We start from the raw sequence: 19,632 nt of genomic DNA, 5'->3' as shown, positions 1-19,632 counted from the left end.
GTATGGAGTATTGACCTCAGGTACCTCAGAGTACATATTCCAAATCGTCTTGCCCTACGCGACTTTGGAATTTTATGGGATTTGTTAAATTATGTGTCAGGTGATGAGCGCTGTAACAATTCCACTCAGATCCTCGCAATTTAAAGCTCGACAGTTGTTGATGATGTTGACTATTCATTAGGTTACTATTTGTTATTTATAACTATGTACTACTTGGAACGTGTACTGTTGGTTGACCTCAATAAATAAAAAATATATATTATTATCAGATATACGAATAATCAGAGTATATTTACCTACTACCAAGTGATACACATAGAGTGGATAATTCCTCCCCCTAAAGAACCGGAATGATTAAAAGTTAATATTTCTACTTACGTAGTTACAAAACTTTTAAATACACTACCGTTGTATATATAGTAATAGCTAGTTGCACACCAATGTATAACATATTCCTTTCTCTTACAAGGCGTAAAGTATTTTTTTTTTTAAGTAACAAAAAAATATATAATTAAAAAAACAAAAACTTAACAAAAACTGTATCAAGTAAATTTAGTATACTCAATACAAAATCCTCTCACACATACACACATACTGTCAAAGACAAAATGTAGGCCAATAGCATCGCGCCTTTGATACAGTACAAATGTGGAATTAAAAAAAAAGATTAAGTAGTCTCCCAAAGTGGTGCCGTAAACGGCGGTTGCTGGTGGGTTCGCGGCAGTGTGCAACTGCGTTCCCGAGTTCCCACCGAGAAGCGACGGGGTGAAACTCCGTCAGGTTCATCATACACTCGCCTCCCCGGAGTGTATTCGTGAGGATTTCTTGACTCTGCGGTGCTGGTGAAATTACAGGCACATGGGACATGTCAACTTATGTCCTAGGGTGACGGGCAAAGTGGCAGTACCCGTCAGATCTTTGTGACTTAAAGCTCTGAGTGGCTCTGCAACTGTTATGGACGTAGGCGTGTCGCTTAACATCAGGTGTACACCTGAATAGTTCGTTTCGTCGCTTGGCATCATATAAAAAAGACAGACACATAAACATAGGCTTCAAACTTATAAATTTGCGTCGGGACTTAATTACTAAAATTTCTTGCTAAAGGTTAAGAATAAGGTTAAGAAAGGAATGGCAAACAACTTCTGCGGAATATTCCAATACTATGGCCGTCAATAATAAAACAAGACGGCGTAAAAATAATAAAACCAACGTACGATTATTATGACGTAGTTATCATTTCTTTACTATAATACGAAACAACTATCTGAATTAGCAAACAAATAAGATATAGGAACATATTTATATAGATATATAGATAGATAGATAGATATACACTTTATTACTCACACACAGGAACAAAAACAGTACATAGACAGCTTAAAACTAATGTGAGCAAAGGCGGCCTTAACCTAACCTACCGGAGCTAACCGGAGCGGGATACGTAGTGTGCCTATAGCAAAATTTGAATTGTATAGAAAAACAATAATTAACATTATATTTTTTGTCAAATAAGAAATAAAGATATAGTATACCTACATGTATATTAGTATATATAAATATACCTAAATAAATTTATACTTACCAATAAATAAATAGACGTTGCAGACTAGGACAGAGAGACTGTCAGAAGATATTTATGCAATCCAGTTTTGAAAATGGGAAGCGACTTTGAATGTCAGATTTCAGACGAGAGTACGTTCCATAGTTCAGCAGCCTTAATTGTAAAAGAGTTTTTGAAATACTCCAAGCGAGTGAAAGGTGCTTTCAGAAGGTTATCCATTTTAGACCTAAGTTGACGGTTGTGATCCTCCCCGAGGAAGCGAAAAAGTTCCTTAAGGTAAGGTGGAATACGAGGGTCATTAGAACGTTATAGAGAAAGCCGAGAACGTGCTCCTCACGGCGCAACTTGATTATATCTTATGATACTAGTTCTTGATACTTGTAACATAGACCAAACTTCAAGTTAAGATCTTGTCAATAGAAAGGCAGTCATTGCTCGATGTGCAAATCTCGATTTTTAGATTTCTAAATATACTTTGACTAGTTGCGGTTGCTTCTAGAGATGGGCAGTGGGTTAAAACCTAGTCAACTCGCCCGGGTTTTAACCTTTTTCTGCTCAATACCGTGGGCGGAAACGATGAATAAGAAATACGAACTTATTACAAAATATGTCAATGTACAAAATCTTTTCTAAGCGAAAAAAAAAGATAATTCTAGACAATATCCACCTTGCAATCCTGTGGATTCTCACTACTAAGGATGCACATAATGATTTAACCATATTTTTGTATCGATTAATTTCAATGCGATTTTCAAGCGAATCGATTCTATACAAAGACAATTCGAACGTCTAATAAAATTAAATTTGAATATATTATCCATAGTGATTAATATTTTGTTTCTTTAATTTTTGACTAAAAATAACAAATAAAAACAAAAAATCTTTGGAAGAACGATTTGGTTCGCGACCTTTTTTTAGATTGACATTTGAGACTGAACTAGCGGTAACATTTTCTTGTTTCAATTAATTTTATAAATAACAAGATAAGGATCAAGGTTTTGTCAATGATTTATCACTACGAACCTTGGCCAAAACCGTCTACCTAGATGTCTCTAGCGGTAGAGAAGCTGTCAGTGGGGCTGTAGCCCTTAACAATTAAATTTATTTATTAATAACACAATTATAAATGTCTGTAAAATATACATCCTCGAATTTTTGTTAATAAACAAATGACGCAAAGGGCAATAATAATAAAGTATGCTATTTGGCAACTTATTACCATTTCCATTTTTGTCTTTACAATTTAAGAATGTTTATTCATGAAAAATAGTCACTTTGTCTGAGTAATGTAACAAAAGAATCGATATAAGACAATGTCTTATTCAAGTATATCTTAAAAATATTCTTTAAATCGAGAATTCTGCAAATTTTCCAGTTTTAAGTTTTTCATTGTTCGTTTTCCTGCTATAACAGTGCACTGACGTCAGAAATCATTTTATATCCAATGCATATTTTAAACGCGCAATGTAAGATAACTTACCTGTATCCGGTGAGAATGTTGAGGAGTGTCGATTTTCCGGCGCCGGACGGGCCCATTATGGCCGTCAGTTCGCCGGAACGCAGCCGCCCAGACACCGATTTCAGAATCACTTTCACATCTGAGGACAAAACGTTTTGTTTTTATTAATAAATAGTTTTTGTATTTATCTACCCATACAGATATTGTAACGTGCCAAATAACCACACCCAGACCTGGATCAAATTAGTAAAGGTAATTTCTCAAATGAGTCGTACCGGGAATCGAACCCGGGATTTCGTCATCCAGCACCAACAGTATGAGCCGCAGAGCCACCGAGGTCGTCAAACCGTGTCGTATTGGAAGGTAAAGTTTTGGTTTTAAAAGATAAGGGTGCTGACGAAGCTACAGGCACATGATACTTGTAAAATTTATGTCTCAAGGCAATGAGCAAACTTGCAGTGCTCCTCAGTTCTTTGCTATTTAAAGCTTGACGTGGCAATATAACTGGGTAGGCGTGTCACTTAACACTAGACATTCGTTCTGTCTGTCGCTTGATATCATAAAAAAAAATTGTAGGTACATACTTATAGATCCAAATAGACTGTTGTACAATAACAATAACCCAGACTGTCTTATTACAAAAATCAATGCTATATATGTCCGAATTTATAATGCTCTACCAAAAGACATTAAAACGTTACCAAATAATTTAATCAACATATATAATAAAAGACTTAGAAATAGACTTCGAAACAAAAATTATTACAAATTGACTGATTTTTTTAGGTAACCGTTGACATGAAATTAGTACTTAATGTGTATATATGTATAATATTTAACAGTTTCACATTGATAGTTATTATTTTGTCGTCATTAATTGACCGATTATTTCTTGTGCATGTCATTTATTTTAAGTAAAATTTTGAATGTGTAATCAGCTAAAATATGTGTTCCGTTATACTATGTTCCATCTTTCATTCGCCATGTTTTAAACAAATAAAAATTCATTTCCCCTCACTAGCTCGGAAAGGCTTTCTTTCTCAATAGAAATCTGTGCACATTTTCTTTCGATAAAAAAAAAACATACTGACACGTTCAACTACCGTTGGTATATTTTATTCTTATTATTGTTAACATTAAATTGACAACGAGAACTAATTTTATTTATTAAAACTGATAAGGTATAGTTCAACTGTTTTTCTTTTATCTACCATTTCCCTCGCTATAGCGAGATGAAAAGTTGTGTGTTTCGCTCGGCAACAAAGTTGTTTTGCATTCGGTGTCTTCAAACCTGCTACACACGCTCAGAATTATATTATTGAATTCGATAATTCAATCTTAGCGTCCTTCGCTTGCTTAGGTTTGAATACAAGCACTCGCGTCATACAACAACTTTGCAACCTTGCACAAACTATATCATTTCATAGGCGAACACTGGCCCTATGTTATGGGGAAACTCCACAACTACGAAAATTTGAGTCACGCATGCGAGTTATGCATCCTCCTGCACAAACGCATGGATTCTCTAACGAACATTGAAAGGTAACTCATTATCTAAGAAAGCAATAGAAACGTTATGGTTTTTGGAAAGGTTGCACCTCTCGATTTTTTCTGGTATCAAAAACAAATGAAAGAACGCAAAGTCATAGTGATACTAGGAGCGCGTTCCCATTATGTCATAACGTTTTATTTATCGATAGACGACTGTTGCGTCTAGCCTATTCCCGTATCACGACTATCTGTCATGACAGTGTCGTGGACGTTTATTTTATCGTTGAACGACTGCGTGTCCAGCTGATCCCACTAGATCGTGAGGACAATTTATCGGTTCACGGTAGCCGCCTTGTCATTTGCAAGACAGAATCGTTTGAAACTGCAATTATCTGTCGTCACATTTTTATAGCGGCGTTTTATTTATCGTGGGACGACTGTCGTTCTAGCTCCTCCCATGTCAAGACAGTCTGTCGTCGTAACATCAAAAAAGTCGTGAAAAGCAGTTAATGTGTGACAAGCCACGAGAGTTTAAACTGCACGACTATCTATAGTCACGACATAATGGAAACGCACCCTTACCAACAATAACATTCAAGTACAAAAACCAGAAAGTTTATGACGTGCATTTCTGTCTGCACTTTGGTGTTTACTCCATCCCAGCACATCTCAACCGTACGAGAATTGTTAGAGACAATAATTTTACATATTTAAATTCTATTCCAATGTGAAACGTGTCAGTGACACCAGTGATGTCGCAGAAATGTCGTTAAATGTTACTCGCCGCGTACAAGATTTACCATCAAATTCAGTTTATTTCATTCCTGTATTTAAGTTCACCGTAAATAGTATAGAAAAAAAAAACATTTTTTATGCATGCTATTACTATTACATTCATAAATTACTTTCCGTGTTTATTATCTCTCATATTTCGGCTGAAGGGCCGGGATCCAATGTCATCTAATAATTTCTTTTTTAAAGTTGCCATACCTATTGGAAAAGTGTCCAAGCTCATTACCCGCCATTAAGGACATAAATAATAATAATCGATTTTCCTCGAATATCAAAATCAAGGTGTTACATTTAATTTCATAATATGAAAAACTAGATAGTCAATCAGTTAGTATTGAAGAAGAATATAACGTAGATGTATTATTACATATTGCATATGCATTGTTATGCTACACTCTTACAAAAATTGACAGTAAAGATTCAAAAGAATATGAAGAATATTTAGAAAAATAGAACAAAGAGTTCATAGCATTGTTTACAGTTGTACCTCAACCGAGCGATCATTGCACGTGCCGTGTTTACATGAAATTAGTCATGCTATCTGTAGTACAAAGTCAAAACATGAGGATATACCTACACAAGTGCGCTCTCTGGACTTTATATTTAAAACATGTCTTCAAACACTGCGCAGCTGATAATAAATAACAGGAACTTGATTATTCACCGAAATCGGTGATAATTTGAGTTCCGCTTTAGCTTAATTTATTTTTGCCTACAAACCATGCGTTTTAGAATCAATGATAAGCAATTGGTAACTGTGTGTTGTAAATTTGTAAGCTCATCAAACTTTGCCCTTTGGACTGTTATCAAGGTTTTTGCTATTGCTACTCTTTGCCGAGTGTGTCCGACAGATTATGTAGTCATCCGTGATCATGGGACCTGTAAAGACAAGTCCGAAACGTCGGTTTGTTTGCAAAAAACAAATACACGCGAATTAAGATACGAAGAAGAAGATAAGAAAATGTCGGTTAGGCCGCTAACAGATTGACTGCATGTTTGCAGTTAACGCGTCAAGTCGTAGACAACTTCATACAACCAAGACACGTAGACAACCTTAGCTGCCGCTGAAAATATTTGCATACAAAATTTTACTTCTAGGCACGTAATATAGTATGTTCTAGTAATTCTACGCTGTAAAATTTGCCATACTAAAATTATGAATTTGTACCCTTGGCATAGCACAGCTACACGAGTCATTAAAACAATACGGACTACATGAAACGAATTATATATATTTGTGAAATTTTATAACTCCTATTTAAGCATAAAAAAGTTTTCGATTAATTTCGTTCGTAGAACCTTTAAGCTTGAAATACACTGAAAGCGGGTGCGGGTTGGGCGCGTGTCGGATCGGGAGCGCGGCAGATGTAATTCCGTGTATTTATATGGACAACACACCACGAGCGGTCGCGGGATAGGCTCAGGTTGGACACCCGCCGCGCTCCGGCCACGACACGCGCCCGACCCGCACCCGCTTTCAGTGAGTGTGTTTCACGCTTTCAACCTCTGTCCGTTGTCATTTTGCAAATGTTGTTTATGGTGTTATTATTATACTCCTGCGAGATTGTTACTACTTCACGAATAACCCTGTATATAATTATATGTATGATAGGTAGGTAGGATTAGGCAGGTATGTTGTAAAAGAGGAGAGTGTCTCCGTCAACACACCGCCCTGCAGTTTGGCCTGCTTTGAATTTTTGGCCAAGAGTTATTTTTCCATAGCAAACGATTCATTTATTTAAAAAATTGCAATTCGACCAATTAACCAATACTTTAATGGAACTATTTCGTCAATTACCTATCTTATTATACGTCCCATTACTAGGCACGGGTCTAATGTAAAGCATAGGTTCAGGCCCAATGCGTGTAAAAAATTTTACACGTCTTCCAAAGATTGTGGCCCTTCATACCAACGTTAAACATGATCACTTATAACTAGTGAATCAAAATTTCACTCCAACTACCACAATAAGGTAGTTGCGACACGGAAACGTCACACATGCACTTCATCACGACATATACCGACCTTTAACATAGGAAACAGAAGATATGTTTTTAATTCGAAATAAACTGAGCTCCCTGGTGAAGACCTTGTCTTTTTTCCGTGATACTTACGGTCAAGGAACTTTAAACTTTATTGAACTAAGATTTCGGTGTTATTATTAAGTCATTAGCGTGTCTTTTTGTGCCTAACTTGTCTTCTTTTAGTAAAATAGCTTACTTTAGTCCTTAGATGTTAAAATTTATAATATTTTTGTAGTTTAGTTCGTATTACAAAAGTTATTAATTAAATACCTTATTTTTATTTTCCAAAGAACATTCCAATTTACGCTACCTGTGTCATCGAAGATTTTCGTTTTTTATTTTGCATAAACTAACGTTCGACAGCAATTTCGCCTGATGAAAAGTAATGCGTGATTTACCATCCATATTAACTACATTTACATTTTAACATATCATTCAGTGAGGTAAGCGGATATTACGAGGGCGATTTGAGAAATACATTTTATTTCTATATAAATATATTTATATATTATTATATTTTTGCTTAGTTTGGCCGCGGAAATCAACTTGACATTGGCTTTTCACCCTGAATGTATAATTAAAGGTTTATTAACAATTTAAAATCTAGCCATTATAAATAAATAAACAAACATAATGTCAGTTTATAAGCAAGACAGCTAGGTACTGTGGCAACCTTGCCACTAACTGGAGTAAGGTTTGGATTGCTGCGTAAGCAATTACGTCAATACTAAACAAGGAATGTAGTATCATATCGCACTATTTATTACAAAAGATTAATTAGAAAAGATTACGTTCGAATTTACAGAGGGGTTAAGGGATTGAGGTAATCGATTGCGGAATTAGTGCCAACATCCCCATCAACACATTATATCCTTCAAGGATAGAGTTTAGGCTTTAGCGAGAATAGCCAATGCGACTTGGAAACTTTAAGTAGCGTCTTTAAAGTATTTCATGTTAGGCTAACTAGATGGCACCTACTGTTCTTATAAACGAATTATAATGAGTTAATCTCCCTAAAGTATGAACGTTTTCATAGTAGTATGGACATACCCGTTTCGTCATCAATGCGCATAAAATGTCTTTTTTTTTATCTGTTTATTTTCTAAACATTCCAAAATATAGGTTGTCTCATGTTTATTTTTTAAACGGCTAAAGTATTTGAAAAAGTAATTACCTATAGACACACAATTGCGATACTATTTTTTGAGACAATAATTTGTAGCAAATACGTAATAGGAAATAATATTAATACGCATATTCAAATATAAGTAGTTCAGGGTAGTCCCGAGATCTGTAAAAGGGAATGTCCACGTTATTCTTTACTTTAGATAAATTAATCCCTCAATTCTGATCACAGATAAAGAGTCACAAGATATGCATCATGTACTTGCTTAGCGATCGGAAAATGTAATTGTAATAATAAAATGATCCAATAGTGTAACAAACCCCCATCATCATCATCATCATCATCATCATCATCATCATCATTATCATTATCATCATCATTATCATCAACCCATTTGCGTCTCACTGCCGGGTACAGGTCTCCTTTAAGAAGATTTACGCCACAGACCGACACGCTGGCCCAAGGTGACTTGGGACTTCACACGTTTTCCAAAAAATGTGAACCTTCCTAGACATTCAGGTTTCATCGTACGATGTTTTATTCACCGTTATCGAAGGGTGTTGCTACCAAATATTCACAATGAACAAGGTAATCTGACGTTGCAGTTTGTTCTTATTCATAGGTACCTACGTGAGTTTTACAAGTGTAAAGACCTAAATATTCAAAAGCAATAGAGCATAAAATCTTTCTTTTAATTCAATTGCTTTCAATTCAAAGCCGAAATTGAAAAAAAATTAAGAATTCGTTTTTTCTTTTTAATTCTTGGCATAGGTTTTAGGGTTAATTGCGGCGTGTCTTTTACTTTGAAATATTAGTATTTGAATACTCAAACCGCTAGTATCATTGATATTTAATGCTTTTAAGCCTTTTGATTAATGGATTATTGAATTAATATAGCAAATATAATAATCGTAAAAATGGAAGGGCAATTTTTGTTTTTTCCCTACAATTACCGTACTTATAAGAAATTATGTATTGCCTAACGGCGCCTTACGTTACATGTGTTGATGCTAGAAATTTATCATCCACAATTTGCCAATAAATAAAACAATTATCGTTCTTGCAACTTGTACGATAAGGTAGATAAGAATGTTATCGGAGATTACCACTTTAATACCCTAAAAGGATGTTACGAAATAATATAGCGCATTTTAGCGCACAATTGCGTAGGATCAAGTATCTTCATTAAACTTAAAATAAGTAAAAAACATTTATTTCTCCACAAAACATGGAAGCCCAATACTTAACAACTAATAGAAAATATAATTGAGTAATGTAGGCAAAAATGTTAAAACTCAGCATTGCTGATTTTCTGTATCCACCTGCTGCACCAAATTAGTATGTGGAGTGTACACGTAGTAGGTAATAACCTACCTTAAGTAATAACTAGTAATAGGTTAAAATTTAAAGGCTGCCCGTGTAAAGTTATATTTTTTATTTATTTAACCTAAAATTTAAAATTTTGTGCTGCTAGGGGTTTTAACTTATTCGTTGTTCGAACAACAAATACCTATAGTAATATGAAAATATTTCATGTAACAAAAATTTGGCCAAGTGTCGCGTGGTTTATTTAATAACGTTTAATACAAACTCTATTAAACCACACGAGCATTGAACTAATTTTTAAATTATTTAAATCAAAATAAACTAAACAATTAACGGAAAGATACTTTATAGTCCTTATATAATAGGAGATTACTAAGTCTATCTAATATAGACTTTCGGAACGGTTGCACGCTCCATGGTCACGGGTTGACTCCATGGTCACGGGTTGAGTCAACCTGTGACCATGGAGCGTGCAACCGTTCCGAAATATCGGGAAAATAAAAATGTCATACCGTGGTAAGAAACCTGATACTAGTGATAATCATTTAGTGAATAACCACGAAAGTCTTAAAATCTATATATACAATACTTATTCTAAAACATTTAAATTATAGAAATTGCCACCAAAATTAGGTAGAGATAACTAACCCGAAAATTACCCGAACTTTGTAGGTAATACTTGAATATGGATAGAAAAACATGGATAAAGAAACAATTACTTCAATTGTCATTATTTGTTTGTAGCTTCGTGGAATGAAAAAAGAAACATTTTTTTGTGTCAGTTATTTTTAAAACAGTACAGTATTTGAGTTAATTTACATACTTGGAAGTTGGTATAATAAACCAGCTAAGTGTGAAAATCCAGCTGGAACTTGTCTCTTGTCGGTGACATTTAATTAATTTTTTATAGTGCTAAATCCATCTCAAAAGCAGAATCGATAATAACATCTTAGTTAAATCAACTGTCTTTATTGATAAATAGCACTCGAGTGCACATCATCAATTATTCATTGATTACGCACGTGTTGTCAAATTTTCCGGGTAATTTAAATTAATTTTCATGTACTGTTATGATATTACTACTATTTTATTATTTTCTATGTTTATTATCTCTAAGAGCGGTTACACGTGCGCGATTTTAAGCACCGATGCAAGCGCGCGACTGCACCGATACTTTTTTATTCACAATAAAAAAGTTTACAAAAAGAATTACAAAAAAACGATTAAAAACCATTAACAGATTTATGTATCGCTGCCATCACATGCTATCAGACGTCTAACAAAATAATTAATATCTAATACTTATACGTATATAATAATTTACGCTACTTACAATTAAAAACTATTAACTTTCACAATTTGATAAATGAATTGACTTAAGGATTGTTTCACATTTTTTTTTGGTTTACCTATAAGTTTATCTATCAAAAACATCATTTGGCAATTTATTAAGCAGTAATGGTAACATGTATCTCCAGACACGCTTTTCATAGTTCTTATTATATGGAGAAAGAACATACCTTGGTAGGTCATTTAGATTACGCAGTTTACCAGTTCTTGTAGTTTGTTTTAACATGGCAATTTTATCTATTTCATCACAAATTATGAATATATTTATTTTATTATGTATATCTAAGATTCTACAGTACCTAAACAAGTTGTTACGATCACTTCTATATAAACACGCGATTACATCGATACACTTGGATTTATAGGCGACTGCATCGACGCAATCGCACGTTTGTATCGATGGAGTCGCCTGTAAATCGCAAAGTGTGTAAACCACTCCAATATTTCGATGAATGTTTGAATCCAGAGTAACCTGTATAATCCATTATTAAGATTTTTTTTAAACCATGTTGAAGAAGTAGGACGGTAAAGTGGGTAGTATAATGGCCCTCTGTTGAGCGATGTCACGAAATATTCACGAAGTTAATTGAGGAAGTGTGTAATGATATCGTAGAATCATCTCTTCCTTTGTTTTTATACTTTGTAAAGCATACTCTACTGTACGCCCTGTGTGTTTCAGGGTTTTGGTCATAATCTCGTTGATTTCTCATTAGAAGATAAGCTGCTGGAAATGTATGAACTAGCGCAGAAAATTTTGAGTGGTCTTACGAAGGACGTTTGCGTTTCACGAGTCAATGCCACAATGATGGATGACCTAAAGAATCGAGTTCTGATCGGGGCTAGAACCAAGAATGTATGAGACGCGATTTGACAGTATCGAACGGCCCGTTTGATAGTTTCAAGCGGGCCCGTCTTTTCGTTGACGGACCTCGAGACAGATTAGTCCCGTATGTCATTTGGAAAAAACGGCCGTAACAGCGGATTTCGTCCTTCGAAAATAGGGCCCCAGATTTGACACTGTGTGAGACTCCACACAAGTATAGATACTGTTCTCACGGATCACTTCAAAACCACAACACAGCGGTAAGAATGTGGAAAAGAAAATATGTGGAGCTGTCACTGCAGCTGCCCTAAGTAGCGTCGTGTGCAACCAAAAAATATGTACACGTATGATTGGCTATACGCACACGAGTTCCGCGAGTGGTTTCTGTGTGGCAGTTGCAATCTAATCCCCGCTGCCCCAATGCTACGATGTCATCGATAACGTCCACACGCTGCCAACAGCCATCGAAGCCGACGGCGAAGTGTGATAACAATGTGAAGGGAAATATCGTAAAATGCATGCCCGTCCAAACTTTTGTCACTGACCTTTTGAAAGTGGTACGTGTGCACAAAGCCAATTCAAGTAGCGTGTCGCAGCGTGTAGGATTAATTTCAAGCAAATTTTATTAAAACAGTTCTTATCGTGGGTATACAAAATACGTAATCGGCACTTCAAAAAAGCAAAATAATGATACATTACTATTCACTGTTGCGTGCAAATGCAAGCAAATGCAAGGATAAAACTACTTGTAATTAACCCAAGTAATTAGGCATTCATAGTGTTATGAAACTGGTACTTTGGTATTGCATTGTTCCACTCATCTTTCTGCATAAAAAGCAGAATAATACGTATATTACCTAAACTGACACTGTTTTACGTAGGCCAGAGAACCAATTTGTTATTGACAAACAAACCGATTCCAATCAAGTGGACTTTAAGCTTGTTTTGCGAATTCTTAATTGAATCAAATACAATATTATTACAAAATGTAGGCCAGAGCCAAAAGCAATGCTATTTTTTTGTTCGTTTTTTGGTGACTGATGGCAAGCGACACACGTATTATATGCTATAGCAGTTAGAATTCTACTTAGAGATCTAAATCACAAAGATCTGATCAGGAAACTGACAAGTCCCATGTGCCTGTGATTTCACCAGCACTCTTATCCTTCAAAACCGAAATGCAATAATGCTCTTATTACTTCTTGGCAGCAGAAATAGGTAAGGTGACAGTACTTTCCTGGATGACACTCTTTCAGAAGGAGCTCTACTGCTACTAATGTGATTCGGAGTCTATATGTAATTGAAGTAACTGTATATCACGCAAAATAAGACTTACAATTATGATGTCTTCATACCCCTTACAAGCGCGTCGTATAAATGGACTATAATGAGGTAAAAACACTGTAAAAACCGCAAGGGCCTTGGTCGGAGACCAAGGAGAGCTAATCGCGTGATCTGCTTACAAATAATAAGCAATTAGATAACTATTTTTTTTCCTTTTAATTTGCTTCAAAATTAAAATTAAAACTAGTTTTTTTCTCCTTTTTTTATGAACTCTTTTATATGACAAAAACTCGTCCTACCCGACTCATTAACCTTATATCCATTGTATACAAGGTGCTGACAAAATAAGGTACCTACAGATAATTTTGCATCGGAAGGAGCAATTTAAAATACAAATCAAAAAAACATTTTATACGATTTTCAAAATAAAGATAACCTAACCTCCGGTTAAAAAACCGACCTCAAAAGTCATTCATCCCCTAGGTGGAATATTTTCTTGAAATTTAAATGTGACCACATCTGAGGTACCTTTTTTCCAACAAAAAAAGAATCATCAAAATTAGTTCATCATACAAAAAATAAAAACATACACACGAATTGAGAACCTCCTCCTTTTTTTGAAGTCGGTTAAAAATATACATTTTTCTTTTCAAACCTAATCATCTTGTGCCTGTGTTTCTAAATAAAAATAAATTATGAAATACGGTGACTTTAACACTTAGGCAATTTTTTTCATTTCAATGATAACGTGGCCAGTGATAATTAAAAGGTTCCACATGGTAACATTGAAGAGGTTTTAATCACTAATTGGTCTTTAGTAATAAACTCGTTTTCTAAAATCTCTCGGAATACTGATACAGACTTAATGCCATTAAATGGCTTCAATGTAATTATAATAAGTTCAGTAATCGATTCTAACATTACTCGTATCTAATTTATTGGCACTCTTTTTTATATATCTTCAATTAAAATATGTAGAACGAAGTAAAGTATAAATAAGTAAATAGAGTTCTTAATTTTTCGCGTGTAACAACACATTGGAAATAAAACTACTTTCTTGGATTTAACATTGAGATTTTATTGCAATTATGATATTTGTTATTCTGTTACAATCTAGTTGCAAGGCAGTTCCGTCTCAATAGTGTCAGTGCAATGGCAGTGATTTAATCAGTAAGACACAATATTGGTAAACTACACGGTTACCCACCAGAAGTCCGAAATGACATTTTCCAGAAATAATGATTGCTCGAATTTTCATAACCTCGAAGGTAATTTTGAAAGGAGAATGTTTTTTCTTTTAAACCTAACTTAACCTAATCTAATCGTATCTTTGCGATGAACATCCAACATCTCCTGAAATAACAACGGTTACGTTATAATTCGAGTTTGCGATAGGTTACCAGACTACACTATCAACGTCCCATCGAAAAATTGCAATGGCAGCTGAAAAGTAGATCGATGCCTAACCAGTGAAAAGCAACGACAGTTAACTTTTAGCAAAATACCACATGTACAAAATCCTGCTATTGACTCTGTATCGATATACAACTGAGATGATGACTCAGGTGCATGGTCTTTTTTTATGATAAGTACCAAGTAGCGGGACGAACAAATCGTGCGCCTGAGTGCTAAGCGACACGCCTGTCCACAGCAGTTGCAGTGCCGCTTTAAATCGCAAAGATTTAAGTAGACAAGTCCCATGTGCCTGTAATTTCACCAGTACCCTTACGCAGGAATGCTCGCATTTCTCCTTGAAGGCAGAAATAGGTAAGGTGACAGCATTTCCCTGGACGAACTCTTTCACAAGGAGCTCTGCTGCTACTAAACTGTCACGGATGACACAAAAATAACTCCTCGTCTACTGTTTTAAAGTATAATTGAAATATGCTGCTTAGACAAATATTTGTTTTGTGGCTTGTTATACACGGTGCTCAAAATAACTGATAGACACTGACAGTGTCCGTTAGTAAATATTTTTTTAAAGAATCACCGTTTGACTAAGTTACCTTCAACACGTGATAAAAACATCAACTTATACTTACAATTCGCACCAGGGTTGTTGCTGATGCAAGTTTTTTACACATCAGCGGTTTCTAATGCTGACGTTGATTTTAGGAATTTAAAAAAACGCGTAAAAGTAAAAAAGGAATAATAAATATAAGACAACATCACATACGTTGCCCTGATCCCAAAGTAAGTAGCTAAAGCACTTGCGTTATGGAAATCGGAAACGACGACGGTACCACAAACACCCAAACCCGAGACACAAAATTTAGTTTTCTACACTGACCCGGCCGGGAATGCCGAGAAAGGAACCCGGGGCTTCAGAGATGGCAACACTAAGAAAACCGGTGTTCAAGCCACTCGACCACGGAGGCCGTCGTACATCCTTACTGAATCTTTCTAAGTACATGAAAAACTTCCTATTTGTTATCGTAATAAAAAAAATATTTGAATGGTTTTGTGTAAGTCAATGGGTTTTGTGACATTTATTAATAAAAGAATCAATCTTACGAAAACAATCAATCCGCCTAAGTGAAATTTTATCAAAGTTGTATTTTAATAACAAAAGCTGGGCTGCTTTTTCGCAAGAAAGTTGGAAAAAAACCTTTTTTTTTTCTTTTAAAATGTTATTGTCTGCGGTAATTTTAAGAAGAATTGTATGGCGCGTGTTCTAAGTATAGGCGAAAAAGCTTAAAGTTTATAATTCATAAACAACGCCCAGAAGTAGTAAATGGAAATGGACGCCTTTCATCATGACAATGCTAAACCACACACATCTTTTCAAATTTATCAAAAACTATTATAGGCACATGGGATATGTCAACCGATGTCTCAGATCTTTGCGATTTAAAACTCTAAGGGTCGTATTCCAGAACTCTACTCAATGCTCTAGTCAGGATTTGAGTATGATTTAAAGCACTAAAAATCATACTCAAGTCCTTGCCATTAGGGTCGTATTTCCAGTGCTTGAAAACATACGCAAGTCCTGACTTGAGCTTGAGTAGAGTTCCGGAATACGACCCTAAGTGGCATTGAAATTGCTTTTCGCGCTTACCACCAGGCGGACGACTTGTCCTTCCAGTCACTTAGTATAGTAAATAAAATTATTACAATTGTTGACATGGTTGGGATAATCTTATCCATCGTATTCGCCGCACACATATTTCCCTTCAGATTTTCACTATAAAAAATAAAACTTCTTTCAAAAACTTTCACTAAAATTCTTTGAATGGACACGACTTTGGTAACAAAGAAGACCATCAAACGACACTCAAAGCTGTAAAAGTACGCATAAAAATAATATTACAAAAATAAGTATAGACAGGATTTTTATGAAAGGAAAATTCTAAAATTATCCGAAAGATGGCCAAAACATTGTAGATTAATTTTTTAAAGTGTTTTTCATTTACACTTTGGCAAAATATTTACCATTTTATATTTTGATACCGTATGGACTTTTTGGTTAACCCAATATGACAAGTCGGTCATTCTCGGCTCAGCGTTCACTGGCTGACTTCCCTAGTATTTTTATGATGAAATCTATACTAATAGTATAAATGCGTAAGTAAATCTGTCTGTTACGTTTTCACACTTAAACTGCTGAACCAATATTGATAAATTGGACGTAGTTAGACAAAAAAGATCTAATCCACAAAATTATCAAAAAGTGAGTTATAGGTACCAAAAGGTTAATAAAGTCTAACCTAGGAAATGAAACTATTTTTCCGGATTTAAATCGCGTATATTTGTTTTTTCAAACAAACCGACGTTTCGGGCCCTTTACAGGCCCGAAACGTCTTAAAATAGTTTCAATTTTCTATGTGTAACAATCGCGAAAACCTAAGAACTCGAAAAGTCTAACCTCTTAGATGAGCAAAAAAATCCAACATATAAACATAGATAAATATCTCTGGAGTTACATGACATTATAAGTTTTCAAAACAAAACAAGAGTGAGAAACACTTTTAAACTTCAAACTAAAATATCTCGAAAGTGACTGGATATGTATTGGATCCTTTTTGTTTAACTACGTCCAATTTTGACACAGAGATAGATTGGGTCTAGAAGGACATGGGCTACTTTTTGTCTTTTGTTTAAAGGGGGTGAAATAGGGAACGAAATTTTGTATGGAGGATTTATTCTCCATACTAAATTTCTTGCCGTCCTAGTAGTCTTGCTGAAGAAGAAAAAGAGAACCATATTCCAAGAATAAGATTTTGGGTGAATAGTCTTTGAAAGCAAGTCGAAGCATCCCGAAAGCTGCCGAGGCATTCGGGAGGCTGCCGACTCAGTATCTCAAAAGCTGCTAACAGATTGAGTGCATGTTTGCAGTTAATGCGTGAAGTCGTTCATGCAGTCGTGGTCTCGGCTGCATGAAGTTGATTACGACCATAATATCCATAACATCATAACATTAAGATATATTACTCGTCGTTACCAAAACATGCCATACCATCCACTAGGCGAGGGCCTTATGGTCTCCCTGAAGAAAGAGACTTTGGGTAACGGTCTGCCAACCGGCGCAATGCTTCACACGTTTTCCGACGGTTGCAATGCAAAAACGACTCAAAAATCGAAGTCATAGGTACCTACATGCTAACCACAGGAGAACAGCGGACCTCTCAATTGAAAAGCAACCGTTTTCCTACCGGCCTACTAACGCTCGCTATTCCTATACATAAGTGTGATTGATAAATTACAACAATTGTACAAAACAGACGTAGTTTGATACAGAGTGATAAAAACAATAACTTAAATCCACGAAGTTATTACACTTGGTATAATGCTCTGTGGGTGATGGAAAATTTGACAAGAAACCAATGTCAACGGAGGCTCGAATAAACCGGACGTAACACGTGAAAACCAGTCTGAGGCCAGCAAACGTCGAAGTTGTACTGTAGATCCGGATTTATCAGCAAAATTCCGTGATTAGGTTGTTATAGTAACTATACTAACTATAAGATACCAATTAACACCACGTTTAACAGCTTATTTTTTTTACGACCTCGGTGGCCCAGCGGTCGTTACTGTATACGATGGATGAGGAGGTGCCGGATTCGATTCCCGGTTTGGTTCTGGTCTGAGTGTTCTGGGAAGTGCCCTAGAGTAAATTTCGTTGCTCTGATACTGGTTTTTCACCAGGCAATTGGTGTGGCTGTCTGGTATATTATTAATGTTTATTTTAATACTGTACTAGCTTTATTTAATTTTCCTGTGCTCGCACATTCTTGCCCTCGCACTTCTCGTATACACAAAGGGTCGGTAGGGAGGCTCACTATAATCAAAACTTATGTAAAAAGGTACGGGGGCTGACTTTGCAGCGGCCGCAGCGAAACGTTATAAATGTGAATTTAATAAATACAGGCCTTCATTTGAGAACCAAAATTTAGCAAGTTATCTGTAGCACTTAAAGAGAAAACACGAGACAATGCCTTCATATAAATATTGTATATGCAAAGCTAGATATTTTATTCTTACATAATTCGTTTTAGAGTTTTATTTTAGGCTCTATATGATCGGGAGAAGTACATCCTATCGTGGAACAGATTAGCACATTCTTTGGACAATATTCGTAGATATATCGTATGTTTATTGTAAAACCACTATTCAATAGTAAATACGAAAACAAAACAGTTTTTCCCGTTTCACTCCCGTTTCTCCTATTGTGACTCGCCTAAAGCCATAGGTACAGGGCTGCGAACCGCTGACCTCTCAGTTTGGAGGTCTCTGAACTATTTCCCCCCGGCAGTACAAAGACGTAAAGTTATACACAAATAAATTGATTATATAGGCCTCCCAAACCGCGGTGCTGTGATAACCAAATTAAATTGTTCAATTTTAATTCAAATATATGGTTAAATGTGGAGAACTTCATGTTTGGTCATTTTCTGTTATTTTTGTAAACGGCCATATTTACTTACTGATATCGCACCTCTCATGGACGAATGGTATAAGTGGAGTTACGTCAAAAACGTTTATTGCTCCATTAGATACAGAAAAATATAACCCACTAATATTATAGATAGAGTTAAAAGAATTGGAGAGGATGTGGATTATACTTTTCTGTATCTATTGGAGCAACAAACATGTTTGACGTAACTTCCCTTATGCCATTCTTCCATGAGAGGTGCGATATTATGCTCCCTTCTTAACCTTGTGAAAAAAATAAAGAAACAAAATAAAAACAGAACCGGTCCAAAAATTAAGTTAACGTAGTGTTCATAGGAGATATTGTTTTTTTTTTAACGTAATGTTCACATTACTTCGTTCCGGTTTGGAAGGGTAAGCCTGCTAGTGAAACTACAGGAACGTGGGGAGAACTTTACGATTTCAAGCTCTGAATGAGTTATGGACAGGCGTGTCGCTTACCACCAGGCGCACGACTTGTTCGT

The 19,632-nt window shown here is 35.5% G+C and overlaps 1 protein-coding gene across 1 annotated transcript in view; it reads right to left on the bottom strand.

The window, feature by feature from the left end:
- LOC113227220 (ATP-binding cassette sub-family G member 1) overlaps window positions 1-19,632 on the bottom strand; it is a 72,891-nt gene that overhangs the window by 40,889 nt on the left and 12,370 nt on the right. Inside the window, exon 3 of the mRNA XM_026460117.1 lies at window positions 3,042-3,159. Within this exon, the coding sequence (XP_026315902.1) occupies window positions 3,042-3,159 (118 nt within the window). The remainder of the gene's footprint in view (window positions 1-3,041; window positions 3,160-19,632) is intronic.

Source organism: Hyposmocoma kahamanoa, unplaced genomic scaffold, assembly GCF_003589595.1.
Source record: "Hyposmocoma kahamanoa isolate Upper Pololo Valley unplaced genomic scaffold, ASM358959v1 202, whole genome shotgun sequence".
Classification (NCBI taxonomy): domain Eukaryota; kingdom Metazoa; phylum Arthropoda; class Insecta; order Lepidoptera; family Cosmopterigidae; genus Hyposmocoma; species Hyposmocoma kahamanoa.
The sequence above is the reverse complement of the archived record's forward strand: the minus strand, read 5'-3'. Positions and strand labels throughout refer to the sequence as shown.